Here is a 26,027-nt window from a genome sequence, read left to right as displayed (position 1 = left end):
CACTTGACCACATGATCAGAAATCATATAAATTACTTACAATTTAATATCCTCTAGAACATTTTTTGACTGTGCTGATCCAAGAAAGCAAGCTGGAATGTTGGACATTCTGTAAGAAAAAAACAAATATTCTGGAACCATGTGCACACTACAAATATCAACTTCATTTTTAAGTGAGAAAGAACAAAGAAATATAATGATGTACATCCTTCTTTGCAATCTCTTTTTGTAACTCACTAATTTGATAAATAAATTCCTTCAAAGGCTGTATTAGAAGACAGGCTGTTAAGGTGGGTTTCCCAAAAAGATTGCAGGCTCAGATTAAAGAAATTAAAAATTTTTCACAACTAAAAACTACACTTCCATGTATATACTTCACACTAGGCTAAAGAAGGGTAACCAAAAGAGAAAAGAATTTTGTGATATGTAGTGTAAACTGGCATAAAATTTGCTTTTTAAAAATTTTTTTCGGGGCCATCTGGCAGCCTTGGATTACAGAGAACTCAAGAAAGTATATAAGCTCTTCCACTAAAGTGTCATTTATTACTAATAAAGACAAAGCAACACTTTTAGCAATGCGTTACTGCGAACTAGATTTTAACATACATGATAAATTAAATATTTCCTTCACAGGAAGAAAAAAAAAGGGTGGTAATGTGGCAATGAAAGCATTACTCACTCAAGCTGGAGCACCTGGTCTTCCATCAAAGAAATAAGGGGAGAGATGACAAGGCCAATCCCGCCTACATAAACAGGTGGATACTGGAAGCACAAACTCTTTCCATACCCTTAAAATAAAAATAATACATTCAGACAAATAAAACTAAATCCTTGGTACTTTGATTTCTTTTTACAATATACTTGTATGAGATGAACAGTCACTACTAATGTGCTACCTTCCCAAGAGTTAATTCATGCATAAATTTGAGCATCTACCCTCAGCTCACTCTCTTCTACATTTCACACCATTTGTATACATATTTGTATTTTGAGAGTTTGTGGAAAGACTAAGCATGTCAAAACCTTGAAGTTTTATTTTTTAAAGGATTAGATTATTTGCTTAAGTACAACTTACCAGTTGCCATGACAACAACATTATCTCTTCTTTCTTCCAATACAGAATGAATCACTTTCCACTGAACCCTGGAGAATGAAAAGCAAAAAGCTGCTCTGTTTTACTAACAAGAAACCCAAGGGACAAGTTGAAATCCATTTAATTTTTTCACTTCCTCCAGAATTTTGTTTACATTTTTGAGCTTCAATAAAAATATAAGAACCCTGGAACTTGAAAACAAAAGCCCCATTTGACCAACCTCCCATTCAAGCTGACTGAACAACTAGGACTTCTGTTCATATTTGTATTAAATTTTATTACATATAGCTAAAGTATAACATAAATTCCAGCTTCATCCTAGATATCCAACAGAGTCACTGATTTAAAATAAATAAGAGAAATGCTCTAGGTGAAAAGATTGACTAAGAAGGGAAATGAGGGAACTTTCTGGAGTGACTGTAATGTTCCATATTTTTAAAAGGGTTTAGGTTACATATACACTTAAGATTTGCAAATGTTAAACACCTAAGGTTTAACCATTTCTTTGTATGTAAATTTTAGCTCAAAAGTTTAAAAATTAAATAAATAAATAAATATTTAACTATAGTTAATGATTTACATGCTAAAGTAATTAGGGGGAAGTGTAAGGATGTCTACAATTTACTTTGAGATGCATTTTAAAAATTGAATGGATTAAAAAGTGGATAGAGAGAAAATCAATATATAATAAAGTATAATAAAATGTTAACAGTGAATTAATGGTGAATATACAGGCATTCATAGTAAAAAAAAACAACTCTAATGTATCTTTGAAATTTCTTTTAATAAAATGTTGAGGGAAAAATCAACTGGAAAGGTGATCTTAAATTCACTGATATGTACATTTATGTGCATTTTTCTATGTGTAGGACATAGCTTAATTTTTTTTTATTTTTTAAGATCAAAAGGAAAAATGAAAGAAATGCTTCCATGGATTAAATTTTAAGTTCCCAAAATAGAAAAAATACAGTTTAGAGTTTTACATTCTTATTAGTTTTATTCAACTTTACTTGTTCTTCATCTCATTTGTATTCCTCTCATTTTAATACTTATAAATGTGCCCCCTTGGATGTAAATACCTTTGAATATGTTAAAACTGATATGATTATCACTGTTTTTCAAACTATTGTCTAATGAATTTCTATTACAACAACATGCTTTGGAAAATGAGATGCACAGACAGGCACACAGATACGTATATAATAAAATACAAGTCAGCATTAAATTAATTTATTAATGTCTCTACCCAGAACTCTCTATAGTAAGAAAAACCATTTTCCCCACTTATGAAAACAATCTGCAGACATGAATTTTACATAAATATTACTTCAAAATAATTCTGTAGTCACTTAGAAAAAATACAGTGTGGCATGTATAAACTATAATGAAGTTGTACTTTTACTGTCAAATGGATGGATTATTTGCCTTTTTTCCTTTGTGAAGAAAACAGTAAACATGCAACTTAATTAACTGAGATTATACTCACGGCTTAAAACTAGAATGGCCAAAGTAGGTCTTGAGGCAATTAATTTGCTTTGCAGTAGGTCCTGGTAACCAACAGTCTTAAAATAAAATGGACATTTACGTTAAAATAGAAGTACACAAAGTGAGAGGGAGTAAGTTTTATTTCACTGACTTCTTTTAAAGAATATAGTGGTAGGTACCAAAGGTCACTGTTGTCTTTTAAATCCACCCAATTTTGTCCTCTGGGTACCAGTCATGACTCCAGGTAAACCCTTTGATTAATTACCTAATACTAAGGATTAGAACTTTGTTGTGATTCAGTTTGCCAGCCCCATAAAAAAACAGTGTTTTGGAATTTGCTATACTTTCAAAAACTAACATTTAGAGCCAACAAGGGCAAGCAAAACGCCAATCCAAATTTCATAATATAACCAACTTCCAATCAATAGTAAGCAGAAATCACATTACTGTCACAAATAAAATCTATAGATAAAACAAGATCTTCATTTTAATTACCATTCCACCAAATCTTTGACCAAAATTCCAACTGCATAGCAGAATGGAATGACATTAATTTTACCCCACTGATTTTCATTTTTTCCTCAGGTTGAAGGGTTCATGAGGGGCGGAGAAAGAGCAAAGCAAAGAGTCAAGATAATTCATTTCTAAACAAATGAATATTTGTCCATATTTAATACAAGAAAACATAGGAAAAAAACTTTTTTAACATTTTCATGTATTTGCATCTACAAAATTATTTTAAATTTTCCACATTTTAACATTGATGAAATCTAGCTCTAAAGAGTTCTACTCTATGAGAAGATACCCACACCTTGTCATAATGAGTATCATATCACTTAAATGACAGAAGATTCACTTAGTGGATTCTTTACTAGAGTTTGCATATACAAGATGAAAATTAGTCCATTTTGCTATTTGACACTCTGTCACTTATTTTAAGTAATAAGCTCCTGAAGGACAGACACTGTGTACCTATGCCATTTACAATAATGTTTAATATAATTAATTAATTTACGATTTCTTATTTATGATTTTGACAAACAAAATATAAAATTTAGGATGAAAAGTTTCACATCACCATGTTCACCAAATGACACAACACTTCTATTACTTTACTCTTCTAAATAGTAACATTGTGCTTTATGAAGACCAAAGCACTAAGGGATTTAATGACAAGTTTCTAGGACCTAATTAACTACATGCCACAAAATCATTGACCTCCAAAATGTTTAAAACCTGGACCCTAAATTAAAACCAGTGGTAGGTATCAGAGATGAGCCGTTTCAAACATATTACAGTGCTTACCTTCATCAACAACTTCTTCCTCTTCAATGGCTTCATTCTCGTCTTCATCATCATCTTCAGAAGGAAGACCCAGATTTCTTTCCATTTCTATGCATTTTGAATGATTTGGATCTACTGTGCTACTATTTAGGTTTTCTAAAGACTGAACGTTTAAAAGAATTTTTAAAAGCAAAATCATTGACAGTGTTGTATCTTTTTCAGCGAACACAAAAGGAGTATTATTAACGGAGCCTACAATTTAGTTCAAAGCTGGCAGATGTGCAAGCAATACCACAAAAGAACATGTGTGCTCCAGTTTAAATATGTGCTCAAGAATGGTTTCTAAGGCACAAGGCCAAAGAGGAATACTGCCAGCATAAACAGGGTTCATTAATACCATATAATGAACTGCCCCCAGGGAAAGTTACCATAAATTTTGAATTTAGGTTATTTAAAACATTTTTTTCTTTATCATATTTCAATGCTTTCAATTCCGAAGTGGTAAATGTGGGTTTTAATGTTATTTTTGTAATGAGTTTCTCTATATCATGTGTCAGTCACATTCTTTTTGAGTAAGCGTAAGGTTTAAACTATAAGCAAACAATAAATGTGTTTTTGGAGTTGTCAAAACAACAACAAAAGACAGATAATTTTAGGAAAGGAATATTACAAATACGAAATGAAGTTTATTTGTTTTCATTTTGGCTTGATATCTGATTTCCTCCCCTAAATCAAGGTTATCTATTTAACAAACCTAAGGATATTTCATAGTTGTTTCATCTGTAAAATTTCTAACTGAGAAATAACAGGAAGAATTATTAAACCACAGTTCTCATTTTCTCTTTATATTAAACCTTCCATTTAGTAAGTTTGACTTTAAAGGTTTTTTTAAAAGTGTATTCATTTCAGGCCTACAAAAGGAAAAACAAGTGATTTTCTTCCTGATTTTTTATTCAAGTCAACAAACAGACTTAGAAAAGCATTTTGGAAATAAAGTTCTCTCATATGAGGTTTAATATATAATATAAAGTTGTGAAGAGGTTCAATATATAATATAAAGTTGTGAAAGTCCACAACTATCCTACAAATGCACTACTTTAACAGCACTCCTCGGAGAAATGGCTCATCACTAAAGGAATATGGTTTAGTATGTACACTCTTTTATTATTGTTAGCTAATGTTTATTATAAACACTTAGGAAATGCCAGGCTCTTTAGTAAACTCTTCAAAAGTAACACCTTAATAATAAATACGACTGTTAACTGAGTATCAAAAAGCTAAGAAACTCGCCCAAAGTCACACAGCTAATAAAGGGAGAAGCTAGAATTTGAACCCACATTTACATTCAGAATCCACATTCCTATCACTACCCACTACACTGCCTCAAAATTAAAGAATCAGACACTTAATCTCATTTCATAAAAAGAAAAATCACATCAACCTAAAGATGAGGACTAACAAGTATGCGTAATGGTGAACTTCTGTGTTTTTCTTCATTTTTCACTTTATTTAGCAAAATTTAGGCTTTTCTTTCTAATTTTCCATCCTTGATTCATAAGACCTGACAAAGAAACCCGAGGTCAGGTGAAGTAGAAAATACATAAATTATTAAACGATATTTTCAACTTTGATTACAAAATAGGGGGAAACTGAACCATTTAAAACATTAGAAAATTATATATAATAGAAAACAGCAAATAAAACCAAAGGAAGTAAAGAAGAATATGGAATGTATAAAAACAGAACCTCCAAATACAAGTGGATATACATGGATGGGAAGAAAGAGAAACCTATTTCAATACTGGAGAGCTGAATCACTACCCATGTTCCAGGAAAACTAAGTGACCCAAGAGGGAAGAGAAAACATACTACTGTTTTCTACTATGTAAAAATTAGTATACTACTCCTACTACTACTACATTATTCATAGACCATACCAAGATATAAAGAAATATGAAATGGAAAACAAAATCTAATGTTACATAAGTGATAGCAATCTCATTGTGGTGGGACCAGTTTAGAATTAGGCAATATTTTACTTAATTAATGTCCCTTGTAAAGAACTGGAAGTAATTTTCCATAATGTTGAACATACCTTAAGCATCTCCATTTCTAAATCTTCATCACTCTCAATTACATAAGATATATCCTCTTCGTTATCCTTGGAAGACAAAAAAAAAAAAAATTTCAAACATTAATTTCCAGCATAATTGACTCCATACCCTCTTTTCCACAAAATAAAGTTCCTATATGCTAAATAACCTTAGACTACTTCCTATTCTTCTCTAATAAATAAATTTATAATATATATTTATATGTTTATATGACAGGTAGATAGAAAGATAAAAACACAGAAGTGTTTTTATTTTTTAAATCATTATTTATTTGCTGTGTGGGTCTTTAATGAATTTTTTAAATGCTAATAATTATTACACAATAAAAAATGGCAATAATTGGAGTAAAAGATGTGAGTCAGATCATGAAATCCTGATCACAATTCTATGTCACTGTATGCAACATATCACTTTAAAGTGAATAACTAATACAAAATTTCTAGAAAATCAAAAGGTAATGCAGATGTTAGCAAAAGATATTCCCCAAAAGAAGAATCTGCTTTACAAATGGTTGGTATGAAAACAATGTTAAAATAAAGTGCATTCATATACTGACAGAAGCGATTACTAATATAGTTACCAAACACAGAGAAGTACTGAGACTCTGTCATTAGAAAACTGAGGAAATAATCCTATTAAATGACTTTCAAATCTAATTTTAAGAACTTAAAACTTAGTTATTATAAAAGAAAATGTATAAAATTCTACCAAACATAAGCAACAAAGGTAATTTTTTTAATTAATGAAAAACAAATGAGGTAAAAATTATACAGCTATATGTCTCTTTTGTCTTTACAATAAAAGAAACACAATGATTCCTCCAATACAACTTCACTATTTCAAAAAATATGCTTGTTAGCCAACAGAAAAACATAATCTCACAAATTAATCAAATCAGAACATAATAATTAGAAACCTAAACATGAAGTTGAGAGAAAATATAGAATGTTTAACAATAATCTATCAAGAAAAAAATGTAGGTTTCTGACTCTAGATGACAGTAAAGGTTAGTGTCAAGCAAAAACATCAGTTTATTAGAAACCCTCTCAGACTATCAAGTGAAGAAAACCCATATGAAGAAATAAAACTACTCTCAAAAATCAAGTCTGGAAGAGAATCCCTAGTAGATATGTAGGGAATCCACAAAAAGAAGAGGTATATATTAGGTAGGAGAAATGCTTAGCAAATTATAACAAATGTATATTGACACTAAAAATCTTTCCACTATAAAATGCTGCTTATTATAGTAAGTCAGGAGTAGCAAACCCAGTCCACTTTTTGCTTTTGTAAATAATGTTTTACTGAAATGCAGACAGGCTATTTGTCTATAGCTGCTTTCACACTGAATTGGCAGAACTGGGCAGTTAACAACAGAAACTGTGTGGTCTGCAAAGCCTAAAATATTTACTATCTGCCCCTCTACAGAAAAAATCAGCCAACCACTACCATGAATGAAAATTGTTTTCTCTTTACTGTATTTAGTACCTCAGGAGATTTGCAAGTAACATCACCAAGATGTTTTTCCTGAGCCTGTTGTTCCAAACGTTGGAGTTCATCTTCTGTAATATCTAATGACATGAAACAAACTCTTTCTGGAGTCTCTTCCAACTTATTATCTTCTAGTTCATCTTCAAATCCATCTTCTTGTTTTACTTCGTTTGCAAGTACATTTTCTCCATCATGTTTAATTAAATTATCAGGTGTTGTGTCCCATGCTTCATCTGTAACTTTAGTAAAAATTTTATGTTCTCTAATTTGTTTCTGTTGTACTTCGCCAGCAGTGGGCTCTTCCAACGGTAATAAGTGAAAATTACTGCTGGGCCTCAGTTCATTCTCAGTAGAACCAAGTATCATCTTCCTCAATGAATACAGATTTTCTGAAATATCCTTCAATAGTACAGAAACCCTAAAAAAAAATTTAAGAAAGGTGAGTTCAACTTTAATTGTGTTAACTCTAAGGACAAGTTTTAATGCTTTTTAAAAGAAGAAGATCTTCACTTAAAGGACACACTGGATTAAAGATGCTCTTCATACCCTAATACCCACTATATGCTTATAGCTTCTGGGCTACTCTCTAGTACAGCAAGGTACTTCTACATTCAACAGCTGACTTGCGTGCTTACTAAAGTGTCAGTAGTGTTTTGTCCCAAACTAATTGTTTATGGTGTCATTCCTTATCCATACCTGATTTTCATGGTAAGCAGATATCCAAGCCTGTCAAACTGTATTTATAAATGAAAAGCAAATATGCTCTGAATGTGGCCTCACGCAGTCCACTGGAAGTGCAGTTAAGTGAACTTGAATTCATGTTTATGGCATGTATTTTGGCTGTTCAGAGGCCTTTTTTGTTCTCCCCTGGTTTAGAAGTGTAATCTACATAAGTGAAGTAATACCGGAGACTTTTACAAAGAACCTGAAATAAGAGATTTAACTACTTTTTGTTTTGACACTAAAACTTTACAAGATATACCTTTATGAAAAATGAATCCAAGGACTTCCCTGGTGGTCCAGTGGTAAGGAATCCACCTTCCAAAAGCGGGGGATGCAGGTTTGATCCCTGGTCAGGGAACTAAGATCTCACATGCCGTGGGGCAGCTGGGCCCGTGCATCACCACTACTGAGCTCCTGCGCTTCAACTAGAGAGAAGCTCGTGCACTACAGCAAAGAGCCCGCAGGCCGCAACTAAGACCCGGCACGGCCAAATATAAATAAATAAATAATAAATCTTTGTTTTAAAAAATGAATCCAGTATTCCCCATTCTCAAATTTTAAGAAAACTACTCAGCGTTGATATTACAAAGCAAAGCATTAAGCACATGTAATTTCCATTCAGTAGATATTCTAATTCCTAGAAAAAATCTGAAATGCATGTGAACAGTAATTTTTCATGTAAATGGTGATTTTTCTTCTTCCATGGAGGGAAAAATGTAAAAATGAATATGAAATAGTGTTATTAGTACCTTTCCCCAGTTGACAGTTATTTCTTTCAGAAATTCTCAAAGTTACATAAAAACTGCTGAAACAAATTGCTAGGGGGAAAATCACTTTGAAAAAGAGCTGAATTTCTACCTCATACTTTGAAATCCATCAAAATCTACCACAAATCTCATCCAAAAAAGAATACATTAACATTGCATTTTGTCAGAGTCAGAATTCTATTTCAACTAACTGCTTCACATTCATACAAAGGATTTTGGCCTCAAAATTTTATTACCACATTATAATCAATCACTGTTCAAGAGCACTCCTGCTTTTAGAGGTTTAACAAGGGAGTCATTCAGCAATTAAGGACAGAGCCAGGCCTGATTCCAAGAAGAATCAGCTGCTGGGCACCAGGAGTCCAATGTCTGTTAATCCAAATATCCCAAGTTATCTAATGCTTCAGCTATAAAATAGTCTTTAAAATCTAAATGCCTCTTGTTTTAACTGTCTGCTGATTAGGTAGACTTCTTTATATAATAATCACTTAATAGCCAGAAAAATGAAGCTACTAAAAGTTGCTTTTATTTATAGATTTCAAGTAACCAAACTATAAATATAATTAAATGAAAAATGAGCAAAAACAGAAAGAAAGAGACAACTTTGAATCTTCAATATTTTCTTTCATGTGAACTTAGGAGTTTTATTTTGCTTTGCTTCATAAAACATCCTACAAAGCAGACAGAAAAGCCTCAAACTTTATGTGCACAATTTAACAATTGGAAAGATATTTCTCAGATTTATACATCAGTCTGCGTGCATGTATGCAAGCATGAGTCTACCCTAATGAACAGTAATTCTTCACTATATATAGGAAAATGCAATAAGAACAAACAGAATTGATAAAAACAGAAATATTTAACCTCTGTGGATTTTCCAGTTTTTCGAAAGTATCAGGAAGATGCTTAGCCAGATCTATCATCTCCTCAGAGACTGAAGTCAATTGTTTCTTCACGTCACTAGGTAGTACTTCTTCCTCTGGAAAAAAAGAATCAGTACTAATTTTCAAACTACAAAGCAGAGATATTTATTTAAACAGCATTATGGCTTAAATTTTCATTTTGTTTCTTTAAATGAATTCCAACAAAAAGACTTCCTTAACCTATCTCCAAATCACCTCAGTCACTTTATTTCCCTTCCAAATTTTTGCTCTTTAAAATTTTAGACTAAATTCTAAGTGATCTTCATTCATACATATTACAACCCAGTGGTTATCAACCTAGGCAGAAGGTGAAGGCAGAAATGAGAATCGGAACCCATCTGCACTATTTCAAAATCAGAAATCAATAAAACACCACATGGGAGGCTACGTACTAAATACAGTTTGGTAAACATAACCTTACCCGGCAGCCATTCCTCACTGCCCTCATTACCAGTCATCACAAAATAAAATGCAAGCCTTTCTAATCAGTGGTCATCTTCCAAACTCGCAGCTTCATTCTGTCTGATGGGTCTCCATCAACACCACAAAACCTGCCCACCTTTCCCAAACCCTTCCCCTGCTTAGAATTTCTTACTCTTCATCACCACTTCTTGTGTCCTTTACAAGTCCACCCAGCTCCTCTGAAGCACTGGACATAGGATACACCGTTAGCTATTCCTGCTTGCTGCAGTTATCCTGTGATCTCAAAAACTACATAATTCATTGAAGATTTCGGCACCTGGTTCACTGTCTCTTCCTTCCCTACTACTCCTGTGATAATTCCTGGTAACTTCAACATTCACAGGTAACTTGATAATTCCTGGCCACCTAAGAGTATGGTGTTTTCAGTTCCTCATTCCCTCCATTTCCAACCATCTTTTCCTCAGCTGACCTCAGCCACTCCTTCCCATAACCATACCCTTGATTTTACAATTGCCAGTAAAGTCACCATTTCCAAACTTCAATTACAAGCATTCCATCCTCTGAACACCTGCATGCTATCTTTCTTTCCAACACGCCTTCCCCAATACAACAATTCTTTCACACTTTCAGAACCAAGTCCACTGACCTATCGCCTTTTCCTTACCCATTACCCTTGTCACTCCCCCCATCACCCATGTCTTACGGTCCTTCCTTACCCATATTAATCATTCCTTCCTGTGGACTGAACTCTTTTGCTCCTTCCTTCTTCTATGGCAAAACACTACTCTAATTAAACCCACTTTTTTTACCTCGTTGATGTCTATACCGAAACAGTTGAGTATAGTTGAAAATAAAACACAGTTATGATTATGATACTTTGCTTTACATTCATGTGCAGATCTCGACGAACCCTCAGTAATGACTGTTAATTATTCTACATCTCCCACTCTCCCACTCTCAAGATGACTATTTCATACCTCATTCTCTCTCTTCAAGCCCCCAACACCTGCCCGTCCCTTCTTTTACTCAGAGAACAACTTCACTTCTTACTTCATTAAGAAAACAGAAACAACAATGAGAATTATCTCGTCTCCCCACCAATCTGCTGATTAGTCTGTATTCACATCACTACTCCCATTTACAAATTCCTTGAAAGAAAGAATTGTCCATACTCACTGTCTTCAAATTTTCTAATTCAATTTTCTCCTAAACTGACTCCCACTAAGCTTCTTCCAAAAGCTGCTTTTAGGAAGGTTACTGACGGCCTCCACACAGTCAAATATAACGGTTAATCCTAGCTGCTCATCTCACTCAAATTCTCAGAGGCACTGAAAACAGATGACTTACTCGGACTCACAAGATTTTCTTCACTGGCTTCTGAACACCACCCTCCTGTGCTTCCTCCTCCATCACTGCCCCTTCACAGGCCTCTTTGCTGCATGCGCCTCATCTTCCTGAGCGCTAGAGGTTGGTGTGCCCTTGACGTCAATACTTGGGGGCCTCTTCTGTTCTTTATTCCACTCGCTCCCTATTTTATCTTCTCTGGTTTAACTACCATCTGTATGCTGACGACCGCCAAGTTATATCTCCAACCACCTGAACGCACTCCAGAATCATGTTTCCAACTAAGATATCTCCTTGGATATGAATAAGCCTCTAAAACTTAGCATGGCCAAAACTGAAATCTAGATTTTTCTCACTCAAATCTGCTCTCCTCATAATCTTTCCACTGTGACTGACCCTCCCATTCACTCAGTGGATCCAACCAAAATACCCAGATTGTTCTCTCACTCTCTACATCTCACCGCCCACAGAGAATTCATCAGCAAATACATACACCCTCTACGGCTTCTCACCCCTCTGCTGCTACCAGCCTAATTCACACAATCATCATCTCCTGTCTGGACTATTACAATAGCCTCCAAACCGACTTCCCTGCCTAAACACTTGCCCTCCTACAGCATCCAGAAAAATACTTTCAAGGTAAAAATTTAATCATATCATTCTGCTGCTCCAAACCCTATAAGGATTTTGCATCACTCATCATGGTATTTATTTTAATTAATAAAATATGAAGTCAGATTCACAGCTTATAAGGCCCTAAATGCTCTGGCCCAAGCTACTTTTCTGGCATCATCTCCTATTCCTCTCACTCTTACTCATTTCGCCTCAGTCACACTCACTGTCCCTCAGACACTGTGCTCTCTCTTCCCCTCACGCCTTCCATGTTCTCCCCTTGGGCATCATTCCCTCACTCAGACAAATGAAGTAAAGAGGTTTGGCCTGCTTTGGTTCAGTGCAATTTTGTCAGCAAGTGGTACACTGCCTGACCCACAGTAAACACCCAACAAATATGGTATATGAATAAATGAATAACTATTCCCTTTCCAAACCAAGCTTCTTAAAAAAAAAAAAAAAGTTACTTACACAAGCCTTCTCACTTTCCTTACATCTTAGTCCTCTATTCACGCAAACGTGATTTCTCCCACATCATTCCACTCTTGCTTCGGTTACAGGACCTTCATGGTACCCAAGACTGTGACCCTTTCTTGTGCCCCCATGACCACTCTCTCCTCGATATACCCTTTTGTCACCCAGTACACCAAAGCTGCTGCAGTAAAAGATTACAAATCCAAGGACTAATTCTGAGTCCTCAGCTTCTCAGACTCTCAGGAAAATTTAAAACAGTTGATAACACCCTCCTACAAAAAACATGCTCTTTACTTGGCCTGCTGCACACCCCGCCTCCTCATTTCCTTCTATGCCCATGGCAGCTCCTCTGGTGTCCCCCTCCTCCACGCAAACATTAAATACTAAGAGTTCCTCACGACTCTCAGCCCCACTTCTTTATCTCAAACTCCTCATTCTTTACCTTGAATTCAAACTGTCCCCTGAGTTTCAGGCTGGGTATCTAAGTGCCTGCAGGCCACCACCTCCATTTCGCTAGCTCGCAGGCTTCCTTCCTTTAACATGCCTAAAATCAACTGTATGACTCCTCGACCCCAAACCCTGCTGCTCCTCTTCAACGTTTCTCACCACTGTTGCTCATGCCAGCAGCACAGGACTGATCCTTGGCACGTGGCTCACACCATCACATTAAATTCTTTTCATTTTACTGCCCTATTAAGTGTCTTTTGCATCTATCCACTTCTCTCCATCCTCAATACAACCAACCAAGCCAGGTCACCATCACCTCTCACTTGGATTATGGGCACAGCCTCCTAACAGGTCTTTCCACTGTGACCCTTGCCCTCCAGAACCCATTTTCTGGTCTACAGTCCAAGTTTGTATTTTTTAATGTAATTCACGTCACTCCTGTGCTTAAAACCCTCAATAGCTCTTAGGAGGAAATGTAAACCCCTAACATGGCCTATCTGCTTTCCTTTTTCTGCTTCTCCTACACCCCCCACCCTGTCATATTCAATAGCTCACCGTGCTTTACTGCTTTCAGTTGCCTATAGATACCTCTTACCTCTGAAACTTGGCCCCTGCTATTACCTATGCCTTTGACACTTCTCTGCTCTTCAGCTAGCTGACTCCTGCTCATATTTCAGGTCTTGCCGTAAACATCACTTTCTCCATAAAATATTCTCTAATACCTCCAAATATGCATGGATGCCTCTCCTATATGCTAACCGTAACACCTTTTTTTCCCACATCATAAGCCTCATCTTCCTACACTGCCTTTTTTTGGTTCATCTATATCCCCCATAAAGTTGTAGGTTTCCCTCTCAGGAAACAGATTGTGCCTGTCTTGTTCACTGCTGGATCTCCATTCATAAAGGGCTGAATAATATTTAATAAATGAATAAAAATATATTTAACTACTGTATCATTTAGTGTTTATTAGCTACCATCTTGGGAATAAGCTAGTATTTTAAGTGAGAAACAATGTGCAAATATCTTTTTATTTTCTGATGTTCTAATCTACCTGTATCCTTTAATAAAAGAAAAAACACAAACTTATAATACAAACCAAAAGTGGTCATTTGAAAATATCGTCTGTATATACACGGGGAAAATTTGAGAAAGGTGAGGTTGACACTGCTGGAAGGAAAGGAGGGAGGGAGGGAGGAAGTGGCCATTCTGTTTGGAGAAAAACAGCAGAGTTATCGTGTCCTGGAGAAAATTTAGAAATTTAAACCAGGGCACTATAAAGCATCTTATATACTTTAAATATTTATAGCAAAGATGTATAATCTCCAGACTGAGAGGTGAGTGGTTGTATCAGTGATGTTATTAAGACCCAACTCTAGAAGCCTAGTGAACAGCAATGCTACAAAGGAAAACTAGTTAAGTCCTGCTTTGCTACAACCAACATGCCTGAAGCCCTAAGCTTTGGCCAAATAGACCTCATCCTAATGTCAACACTGCTCAGACAATCAAGGAGTTGTAATAATACTAAATATTTTGCACGTGTGTGAATACTTTTTGGAGATAAACCTCACAAATGAGCAAATTCAAATCTTACCTTTTATTTTCAGACCATAACATACCTTCATGTATAGCAAATATCTGTACAGCGTCTCCCGAATTTTCTAATTTTTGATAAATGATGAAACCAGCCTACAGGAAAACCAAAAAATGAAAACAGTATACTAAAGATCACCAAATAAAATTTCATGTCCCATCTTTACAAAAATCTAAAACAATGATTTCCAAGGCACCCAAAAAGCTAAATTCAACCTATTAAGTTATGCAAAGGTCTAAATGTCTTTATTTATTCACCACACCAATTGTGAGAATGCAGAAAGTAGCTGCCTACACCTTAAAATAAAAATTTTAACATTTTAACGTCCAATATTATGAGCAGGTTAACGAAATCAAATAACTTATAAATGGAATCTAACAAAATACAATCAAGTAAGAGAAAACTGTTTGACTACAGATATCCATTCCCCATTATCTCATTATTAGCTGTTAGTCAGTGTATATACAGTCCTCCTTCTAGCTACTGTTAATAGGAACAATCAAGTCACATGAATTTCTCATGAATAAAAATGCTACAGAACTTGTACTAGTTCTCAACAAGTTTTCTGATTTTTTTAACATAACATAAAGGAAAATTATCTTTCTATTTCCCCACAAAATTGAATTTCTTCTGTTTATAAATAAAAGGAGCTTCCATTCATAAAAACAGATGCAAAAAAGTAAACAATAAGATATTCATCTACAAATAAAAGTATAAGGGGAAAAAAAGTCCATTGGGACATAAAATACATTTCTTGGAAACAAACAAACAATAGTGCTATATATATAGATAAGGCCAGATTTCATTATGTACGAATATGTAAATATGAAAATACATCTGACTAACAGCAGTAGAAAGCTAATTGTGGAGGCAATTTTTCTAAATTTTTACCACATTTTAAATATAAATGTAAGAAATAAGGCCAGTTTCAATATAGAAACTGTATTGTAGTTCTTTTTATTCTGTAGTGGCTGATAATAAAATACATCATCAATACCATTTGTTCTTGCTCAGTCTAAGCTTATTCGCCTTGCATGTTTTCAGAGAACTCACATTTTTTACATATAAATTGGACATTATTTTGGCTTCATGACAATAAAAATAACTAGTATTAAACAATCTATGGATTGGTACTTGCTAATTAATACTCAGAATTACAAGTTTCACTAAATTTCTTCCTAAGCATTTTTAATGCCAAACTGATTTAAAAGATTTTAGTTAAGTTTGTGCCACTACCACAGTAAAACTTTTATAAAGTAATTTATTATAAAGTTTAACAAACAGATCATAGTCTAAAGATGTCTGGTACATACATAAGCATCAGTGGCTGCATATAGTTTCTGGTCCTCAGTGAGGGGAAACTTACTCCAGTTGCTGCAGCGGATAGACTTGTCTTTCAGAAGCTGTTTACCAAAGAGGTGTTTAACCAAACCACTGAGGCTCCAGGTCTCTGTACATTTCAACTAAAAGCAACGAAAAATCAACTCAGCAAAAATTATTTCCTTCTATTTTCAGATATCCTAATTATCTGATACCAAATGAACACGTCACACATAAAGCTGGAAATGTTACACCAAAATATAAGGCAGAGATAGTCCTTAATAGATTTCCTGTCACTCAAAACCTCATTTGCAGTTTACATTATAAGAATTTAATTCTGGAATTTCCCCAATGTAGGTATTAAAATTCTTGGACTGTCGAAGCATCATTCATAGACAAAAGTTGAATAGGTTGGTAGGCTTTCTACTTCTCAGCCAAATGAATAGTTGGCTAATATGAGAATTTAACTTAATGACTACATGAATAAAATAGGGGAAATATGGGTAATGGAAGGGATGGTCAAACTTCCACTAAGAGCATCATACCACAAGAGCTGCATTATGCTCTTTAACAACAAAAGATATTCAAGAGGGAAGAGATATAGGAACATATGTATATGTATAACTGATTCACTTTGTTATAAAGCAGAAACTAACACACCATTGTAAAGCAATTATACCCCAATAAAGATGTTTAAAAAAAAGATATTGATATAGATGGATTAAAGAGATAAACTTAAAATACAATATTTAAATTTACATATATATGAAACAAAGTGAAATAATACTAAATATGGGAGAGGGTGCTTGCTTAAAGAAACTGTTTGCTAAGGCAATGGATTAGAACTGAAGGTTTTCATTACGGAACACTCACTGGGGACTTCTTTTTTACAAAAACATTATACAGCCTACATTATTTCTTCAAAAAAATCTAAAACAGATAGAAGGGACATTCTGTGAAACACAAATTTCTTGTTTGTGACAATAATATACATATTATATCTACCTTTTCATTGGCAACATCTGTCAGCTCCACAAAACTCTTCAATTTGATGTCAAAATCACATAGAAGTTTCCACTGATCTCCTTCAATTCCTACACCTGCCTTTTTAATTGCTTCATTTTCAAGCAACATTTTTAATCCCTGAGGGAAAACTGTAACATTTTTTTATTATTTCCATAGGTTCTATCAAATTTGATAATTTATTTTCTACTTCTTACACATTCTATGTTTATACTTAAACTTCTGTTTAAGTTTAAATTCAGAAACACACTTAACTTGAGTGTTGCTTTTCTTGCCTAAAGCAAAAAGTCCTGATTGATAAATGACAGAAAAACAACTAACATAAACGCTATCTCTGTTATCACTAAAATTTAGCCCCTCTATACTTCAGTTCTCTACTCTCTAAAACAGGAATAATATCAACGTTTGACAGAGACGATGTAAAAATTAAATAAAACAGGGATATGAGTGAATCAGGTAGAACATAAATACTTAAATAAACATAAGGTGATGAGAGAAGCACCAGTTAATTCAAGAGTTTAATTTTATATGGATAAAGTTGACATAATACAATTATCAACCATATAAAAATGAAACAAATAAAAGAGATACCAACCTGACATAGAAGAAATATGAAACAAGTAACATTTGCTCTCTGACACACACAGCTGAATTAGTGCAACTCTGCTCAGTTTCCCTTTACTGTATATTGGTGGCCATTCCATGTCAAATCCTACCACATCTCCATCAGACACACTCATGCTAAACGGGGAAAAACAGTGTAAATTAATTACATTAAAATTTTAATTTCTACATAACTAAAGACATCATTCAAAATGTTAAAAGACAAGCCACAGACAGTAGACGATATCTGTAATACATATAACTGATAATGAATAGTCAGAAAATATTAAAAATTCCTTGAAAAGTCAGTATGAAAAAGAGAAATAATCCAGTAGGGGCAAAAAAAAAAAGGGAGGGAAATAGGAACAGGCAATTCCCCAAAGGATACCCAAATGGCCAATAAATTCAAATGCATATATGAAGATACAAAATCTCAATAGAACTCAGAGGAATGTAAATTGAACCTATACAATTTCACATCTACCTGACTGACAAAGCTTCACAATATTAAATGCTGAGAAGGGTATCTACCAGTGGGACCACTCACATACTGGTGAATGCTTAAACTGATAAAATCCTCTTGGAAAAAAACTTACAACACCTAGCTAAAGATGTGTAAACAGCATGAATTGACAAATCTTTCTCATAAATATATGAAACTCTCATATGTGCAGAGACAGAAATGTTTAAGAATGTTCATTGCAATACTGTTCCATCTGGCAAAAACGGACACACTACATTTCCATCAACAAGAGAATGAACAAATTGTAACATACTGAAACAATGTAACATTATATAAAAGTTTAAATAGAACTTCATATACCAAACCAAAAGAAAAATTCTCAAGAATATAAAATGTTGGGGCTTCCCTGGTGGCACAGTGGTTGAGAGTCCGCCTGCCGATGCAGGGGACACGGGTTCGTGCCCCGGTCTGGGATGATCCCACATGCCGCGGAGTGGCTGGGCCCGTGAGCCATGGCCGCTGAGCCTGCGCGTCTGGAGCCTGTGCTCCGCAACGGGAGAGGCCACAATAGTGAGAGGCCCGCGTACCGCAAAAAAAAAAAAAGAAGAATATAAAATGTTGAGTGAAAAAGACAAGTGGCAGAATATAAACAGAGTTTGATAGCATTATTTTTAAAGATTCTAAACGGGCAAAGTAATAGTATATGATATTTGGAGATATAAAATTATGAAAATTATAGAAAATATGAGGGAATGCTAAACACTGAACTCGTGACAGAGTTCTCTCAGAGGACTGCAGAGGAGAGAATCAGAAAGGGCATACACGGGCTTCAGTTGTATTTTATTGTTTCATGTCTTAATAAAGATTTGAAGAAAATTAAGATTTGATAAAGCTAGTGGAAGGAATATGGGTGCTTGTTATATTATTGTTTATATGTGCCTATTTCACAATTTTTTTTTTTTTTTTTTATTTCACAATTTTTAAAAGTGAAAAATGTACTTTAAAAATTTTTTTAAACTCAACCTCTGCTTTGGGCTAAGATGAAATTAACACTGATCAGTCATAACTTTCCTTCATGAACAAATAGAAAACTGGACAAAATATATAAACAACAGTTTTCAGACACTAGACAATGGGCAGTACAAGACTATGCTCTCTGAGGGAAGGAAATAAATGGTAAGGCCTACTGCTGCCCCAGCTTTCTACCTGGAACATTCCAGATAACAGAATAGGGAGGAGAGTCCAAAGCAGAGCACTGAATTGGGAGACAGAGCTCAGAGCCAGAGAAGAGGAGGCAGCTAGAAGTTGTGGGTAGAGTCCTGGGGAGGAGGGAGCTAGGCAGGAAAAGACGTGCAAGCATGCAGTGACACTACGAGGCTAGACAAAGAAAAACCAGGGAACTGTAAGCTGGACAGCTCCTAGGGCTTACATACAGGTAAGAGGCATTAAAGTTCTGAAAAGTTGGAGTAGATTCTTTTTGATCACCTGGGGCAGTCAACAAAGACTCCAGCCAGAAAGGTCACACCCATTACAGGGCTAAATCATATCCAGAATAAAGGCTACCGTAGATATGCCCTAAAAAAGCTTAAAAATAAGCCTCAAAATGTTAAGTCTGATCTTCAGGTAACTTAACTGCCTGACAGAGCAAAGCTCCTTTCCTTCAAGGAAGACAAGAAAATCTAACATTCAACAAGGTAAAATCACAGCATCCAATCAAAAACTGTCAGCTATGAAAAAAAAACTGGAAAACATGACTCATAAGCAGGAAAAAAGTCATTTAACAGAAAAAATAACTAGTGTAGTGGAATTAACAGAAGAGGATATTAAAACAGCTACTATAAACATGCTGAACATGTTCAAAGATTTAAAAGAAAACATGAATATGATAAGAGCCAAAATAGAAGATATTTTTTAAAAGAAACAAATGGAACTTCTAGAGATGAAAAATACAACAAAATTTAAAATTCACAGGATGGGATAACAGCAGAACAGACACTACAGAATAAAAAAATAAATAAGTGAACTTGCATACAGAGCCAAAGAAACTATTCAAACTGAAGCACAGAGAGAAAAAAGAATGAAAGAAAAAAGTTTAAACACTGAAAGAGCCTCGTGACCAACAACACAGTATCAAGCAATCTAACCTATCTGCATTGAGAGTGGCAAAAGAGGAGAATAACAGGATGTGAGAAAAAACACATTTGAAGAAATTATTCAAATATGATGAAACTATAAACCCACAGATCCGGGCTTCCCTGGTGGCGCAGTGGTTGAGAGTCCGCCTGCCGATGCAGGGGACGTGGGTTCGTGCCCCGGTCCGGGAGGATCCCACGTGCCGCGGAGCGGCTGGGCCCGTGAGCCATGGCCGCTGAGCCTGCGTGTCCGGAGCCTGTGCTCCGCAGCGGGAGAGGCCACAACAGTGAGACGCCCACGTACTGCAAAAAAAAAAAAAAAAAAAAAAAAAACCCACAGATCCAAAAACTCACTGAACCCCCAAGCAAGATAAACACAAACCACACTACACAAAGGCACATCATAATCTAATTGCTGAAAACCTGGAACAGCAAAAATCTTTAAAGTAACCAAAGGAGGTGAAAATAAAAAAACTTTCCTGCCTTCCATAAAACATACAATTCATCAGAACTACACTCTTCAAAACACGCTTATTGCCTTCAGACAGGACATACTATAGCATTGTCAAAGGTAAGATGGTAGAGTTAATACATAATCATACATAACAGATTTTACCTTCTCTGTGAGACAATTTAGTTCTATTTAATGAGTCCCAAATGTAGCCAGATAACTATAGTGGGAGTGAGGACACCTGAATGCTATTTCTAGAATACATCTACCAGAAGACCATTAATAAATAGCTTAATTTACCTCTGCTTCTTCTATGCCAATGTATAACAGTTTAAAAAAAAAAAAAAAAAGGACAGGTATAATAACTTCAAAGATCTGAATGAATTCCCTATTTCTCCTTGTAAAATGCTTCAAGAGCCTTAGAGTGCATTATTGCAGAGTACTAATTTAGACAATTTAAAAAATACTAAGTCATTTTTAATGTTCTTTTTAAGGATCATTTGCTATAATTGTTGCTAACTAAATGCAACAGAGACAATCACAATCACTATTCAGTATTACTATGTTGGTATTTTCAATGAAATAGAAAGGGGCATTTTAGAGGTTGAATAATTTTTGCATGTTTTTCCTAAACTGGTGTGTTCTACATATAACATCTTAAGTACTGACAAGTCAAAAAATTAGCTAGACTAATAGAAAGGCTTATGAATGAACAAACAGGTACATTACAAATTTAATTCAGTGATTTTAAGTTTCTATTTAAAAAGCAGAATTAGAACTTATCAGTGATATTTTACATGTATAAGTAATTATGTACTGAACACACCTCAACTATAAAACTCAATACACATACAAATATTACCATAATAGTTATATTCTAAGGGTCCAAATTAAACTGAAAGTAGGAAATTTAAATCTTTACCTAATATCTTCTGATAGGAAAGAACAATCATTAGCTTCATAACTGTACACAATGGATCCACTGAATTCTAAGAAGGGGAGATCATCTTCCAAAATGCTCTTCTGAATAGATGCCTTGAGTTAAACAAAATTCCGAAAAGGCACAAATAAAATTCACATTAAATAATAAATGTTCACTGAAATAATAAAGTTCACTGAAGCATTCAAATTATAGTTCTAAGTTTTATCAACTAATGCTTTATAGATTAATGAAGTCATATGGACAATTTAACAAAGATAAAGCTACCCACTGTAAAATTATTTTTCTAACAAATTTATTTGCAAACTTCTAATCCTATTTTCATAAAAGCATTTATTACATTTTTTCTTCAATTATATTAGTATTCTACATGCAATAATGTTGCCATAAAATGCTGAAGACTGGTTGATGGAGCTTAAATCTATGAAGACTTAAAACTCACTTAACCATAAAAATTCACCAAAATAAATACTGTCTAAATTATTATATGAATTGGAACAAACTGGCAGGGTCAACAATGTAAACTAGATAAAAAGGGAAAGTATAGAGTAAGAATTCTCATTTTTGTAAACCCAGTTAAAATTTAATCCCATTCATCCATTCAATGACTAGATTCTGGTTCATTCACACAACAGCAACTCTAAATGTAAACAATGGCTTGAAGTTTACAAGTTAGGATTGACTCATTTTACAGTCAAATGCACATTAAATTTTCCATCTGAAAGAATAATCAATGAACGGCATACCTTTCTTTCTTCTACAGAATATGTCTTCTGCGTAGACATCCATTCAGGAAGTTTCCGCTGCTGTGTTGTTTCCAATGTTTGTTCATTCATCTTTAAAAGGTTCTAGTTGCAAAATCCAAAAAACAAGTACTTTGTGAATAAATACAGTCTTTGTAAGAAAACTCAGAGACAGACCTATCAATATGATTGAAGATCCAAATATACATGTTTAAATTAAGTTACGGCATCTAGGCCCAAATATAGGTTATAAGAGCTGGAATCGCAAAAGAAAAAGAAACATACAACGTGCTAGCTCTAATGACCATACATTTAGTATTTCCTCTTTTCAAAATAAGTGAGCCAGTTTAATTGAGTTCTAAGGTTCTAGCAGTTTCAAAATTTTATTATTCTCTGACTTTGATCCTTTTAAAAAATAATCTTTATCTTATTTACAATGAGAATATCTGGGTGTATAAACTGCTATAAATTTTTGACTTTAATTTTCTTATCATCTTTCCTAAGATCTAAGTAAACTCATCAAACTGTTAAACTGTTTGCAAGTCTACCTGAAGGGAATTTTGAGACAGATAAGCTTTTCTATATTAAGGGTTTTTAATTATACTCTTGGCCTAACAAGTGAACCAGTCTCCCTAAGAATAAGAGTTTCGTTGAGAATATTTTTTTAAAATCTGTTACGAGCTTTGAGCGCTCTACTCAATATAAACCACACTTCAAGAATGGTTGTAGAAAATACAATTAATAGGAAAACCATGACATACTCTTTCTTTTAAAGATAAAACAGATCCATATCCTCATGTGACTTAATACACTAAACTGAAGTGGCCTTAAATTCTTAATAAAATTCTTCAAACCCCAACCTTAGTTCCTGTTATCTCAAATTTCTAGTAAAGGCACAGCAGTTTTTAGTATACACCTGAAGATTCTTATGATGAAACAATGTCAATATGAAATAATCAAAGCAACTATTTATGATTATGGGATAGCCTGCTATCCCTACTGTTATTTAGCAATACAAATTCTGAAAAAATTAAACAATATCCAGCAAGTATCCATTTAAGTGCTCATTTTCCCAAGCATAAACCCCAAAACTGAGAACACTAATAATGTATGAAAGAAAATTTTTAAAGATTACTTTGGCAAACAAATTTTCCATACAGAACAAACTCCATCATTCTTATGCACTGGGAAGGAAAGGATTAACAGCAGGAAAGGGGAACTCACTGGCCCTACTGGGGAAGAAGGAATGAAAGACCTCAACCACCAAATGTGCTAATGACCTCAAACTGGATGGTAGCCTTGTAAATCTATCAGTGGTATCCACTAGCAGAAAAATACCAGAGTATCTATCCAGAAAATGTTAGCCAGATATAACTAACCTATCTAGGCTGCTCATCATAAATAAGCCTGGAATTCTGGCTTTATTAATTATGTCTGGAAAATGGGGGGTAGTCAGTATAGACTCAAAAAAATGCACAACATGTGACAGAAATCTCAAGGTATTTGGGGGACCCTGAAAAGGGAGGAATTGACCTAGATCTGTTAAGCAAAATCTGTGATAAGCCATTGTCATGACTTCCCTAGCCCTGAGAGGTTTTTTAAAAGTTCAGTTTGAGACTCCTTATAAAAGTTTCATCAAAGCAAAAAAGCCTATATGATCACTTATAGTTATATTAATCATCAAGCCAAGTTTATTGAGGCCAGACTTATTTTGCAAACAAATTGGTCTTAATTTGGTTTTATTTGGAAGAAATGAGGATAAACTTAGACAGAAAAAAGATTATGTTTCAATGAATATTAAATCCCAGAAATCCCAGTTTTGTTAATGGAGGTCTGTATTTACTAAGACTCACTTCCTAGATAGTTCCTTGCTGTTAGGTTATATTAATGCAAAGTTTAATTAAATTATTAAAAGGACACTCTGAGTTTGTTTTTGAAGCTTATCTCAGTAATCTTTTAGATGAAGATCAGATGCCCCACGACCTGCAACCAGGGGATTATGCATACTGGAAAAGACATAATTTAAAGGACTATCTCCAACCTAGACAGAAGGACTCTTATCAGGGACTCTTAATTAGCTCATGCATACTGAAACTGAAGAGAACTGATTTGGATTAATTTGCACTTACAAAGGGTCCCTACACTGGACTGGCCTATAGAGATTATGGCTGAACTCAAAATCACCTTAAAACAATGCTCAGAGGAGAAACTACACTCACACTAGGATGAGAGGAAGAAGACATCAGAAGTAGACAGCTAGCCCAAGATCCTGGACCCGGCTTGTATGATCCTTTATAACATTTTCTTGACTTCTTGGACCTTTGCATATGAATCAAATGTTTTCCTATCATGGGCATGATCCTATCCTAATTTTAAAAATCAATCCAGGGGAAAAAAAAAAAAAAATCAATCCAGGGGCTTCCCTGGTGGCGCAGTGGTTAAGAAACCACCTGCCAACGCAGGGACACGGGTTCAAGCCCTGGTCCGGGAAGATCCCACGTGCCGCAGAGCAACTAAGCCCGTGGGCCGCAACTCCTGAGCCTGTGCACTAGAGCCCATGAGCCGCAGCTACTGAGCCTGTGCTCTAGAGCCCGTGTGGCACAACTACTGAAGCCCGTGCGCCTAGAGCTAGTGCTCCGCATCGAGAGAAGCCACCGCAATGAGAAGCCACCCCCCACCCCCGCGCACCGCAACTAGAGAAAGCCCGCGCGCTGTAATGAAGACCCAACGCAACCAAAAATAAACTAATTAATTAATTTTTAAAAAATTCTTACGGGTTTTCCTTGGCGGCACAGTGGTTGAGAATCTGCCTGCTAATACAGGGGACACGGGTTCAAGCCCTGGTCTGGGAGGATCCCACGTGCCGCGGAGCAACTAGGCCTGTGAGCCACAACTACTGAGCCTGCGCATCTGGAGCCTGTGCTCCGCAACAAGAGAGGCCGCGATAGTGAGAGGCCCGCGCACCGCGATGAAGAGTGGCCCCCGCTTGCCGCAACTAGAGAAAGCCCTCGCACAGAAACGAAGACCGAACACAGCAAAAATAATTAATAATAAAAAAAAAATTCTTACTTACGACTTTAATAATACTGCTAGCTATGTTATTTGTATTTTGCCTGTTTTACAAGATTGTTGTTTCTTGCATTACCAAATGTGTGACTGAGCCTCCAACAAAAAGACATAGTTTTATATGAATCAATAATTGTAATAGTGCAACTCTAGATATGTGAAGATGGATGCAACAAGGCGGAATTTTTTTCTGGACCGTAACAGACTAGTAGGACAGGTGGTCCTTTGACTATTGTTAATAAGACCTAGTCCAGTAATAGCACACTGAGTGGACTATCAGCGAAATTTTCGCCAGAACTAGGAATGAGCCTTCCTAGCACCACAGGACGAAATGGTCATGAAATGCCTCCCAAATCATGGTCCACTTTATGACCATGGGGGGGCCCTGTCAACTACAATTGGCACTTGCCATTGGCACTTGCCAACTACCTCTACAAGGATTAAACCATGTGCTGCTGCAACTGCTGGCTTTCAACACCCCCTGAAAGGAGTTCAGCGTGGAGAGCAGGAATGAGG

General features: G+C 35.2%; 1 protein-coding gene across 1 annotated transcript in view; it reads right to left on the bottom strand.

Annotated features, from left to right (window-relative positions):
- The window catches only part of WRN (WRN RecQ like helicase), a 129,937-nt gene that overhangs the window by 75,900 nt on the left and 28,010 nt on the right, over positions 1 to 26,027 (bottom strand). The window contains 14 exon segments of the mRNA XM_032618551.1: positions 40 to 108; positions 679 to 787; positions 1,075 to 1,142; positions 2,579 to 2,654; positions 3,883 to 4,024; positions 5,957 to 6,022; positions 7,461 to 7,881; positions 9,818 to 9,932; positions 14,796 to 14,865; positions 16,084 to 16,233; positions 17,096 to 17,244; positions 17,709 to 17,854; positions 21,685 to 21,797; positions 22,449 to 22,550. Of these exon segments, the coding sequence (XP_032474442.1) occupies positions 40 to 108; positions 679 to 787; positions 1,075 to 1,142; positions 2,579 to 2,654; positions 3,883 to 4,024; positions 5,957 to 6,022; positions 7,461 to 7,881; positions 9,818 to 9,932; positions 14,796 to 14,865; positions 16,084 to 16,233; positions 17,096 to 17,244; positions 17,709 to 17,854; positions 21,685 to 21,797; positions 22,449 to 22,538 (1,784 nt within the window). The 5' untranslated portion in view covers positions 22,539 to 22,550.

Source organism: Phocoena sinus, chromosome 21 (genome assembly GCF_008692025.1).
Source record: "Phocoena sinus isolate mPhoSin1 chromosome 21, mPhoSin1.pri, whole genome shotgun sequence".
In the NCBI taxonomy this organism is placed as follows: Eukaryota; Metazoa; Chordata; class Mammalia; order Artiodactyla; family Phocoenidae; genus Phocoena; species Phocoena sinus.
The sequence above is the reverse complement of the archived record's forward strand: the minus strand, read 5'-3'. Positions and strand labels throughout refer to the sequence as shown.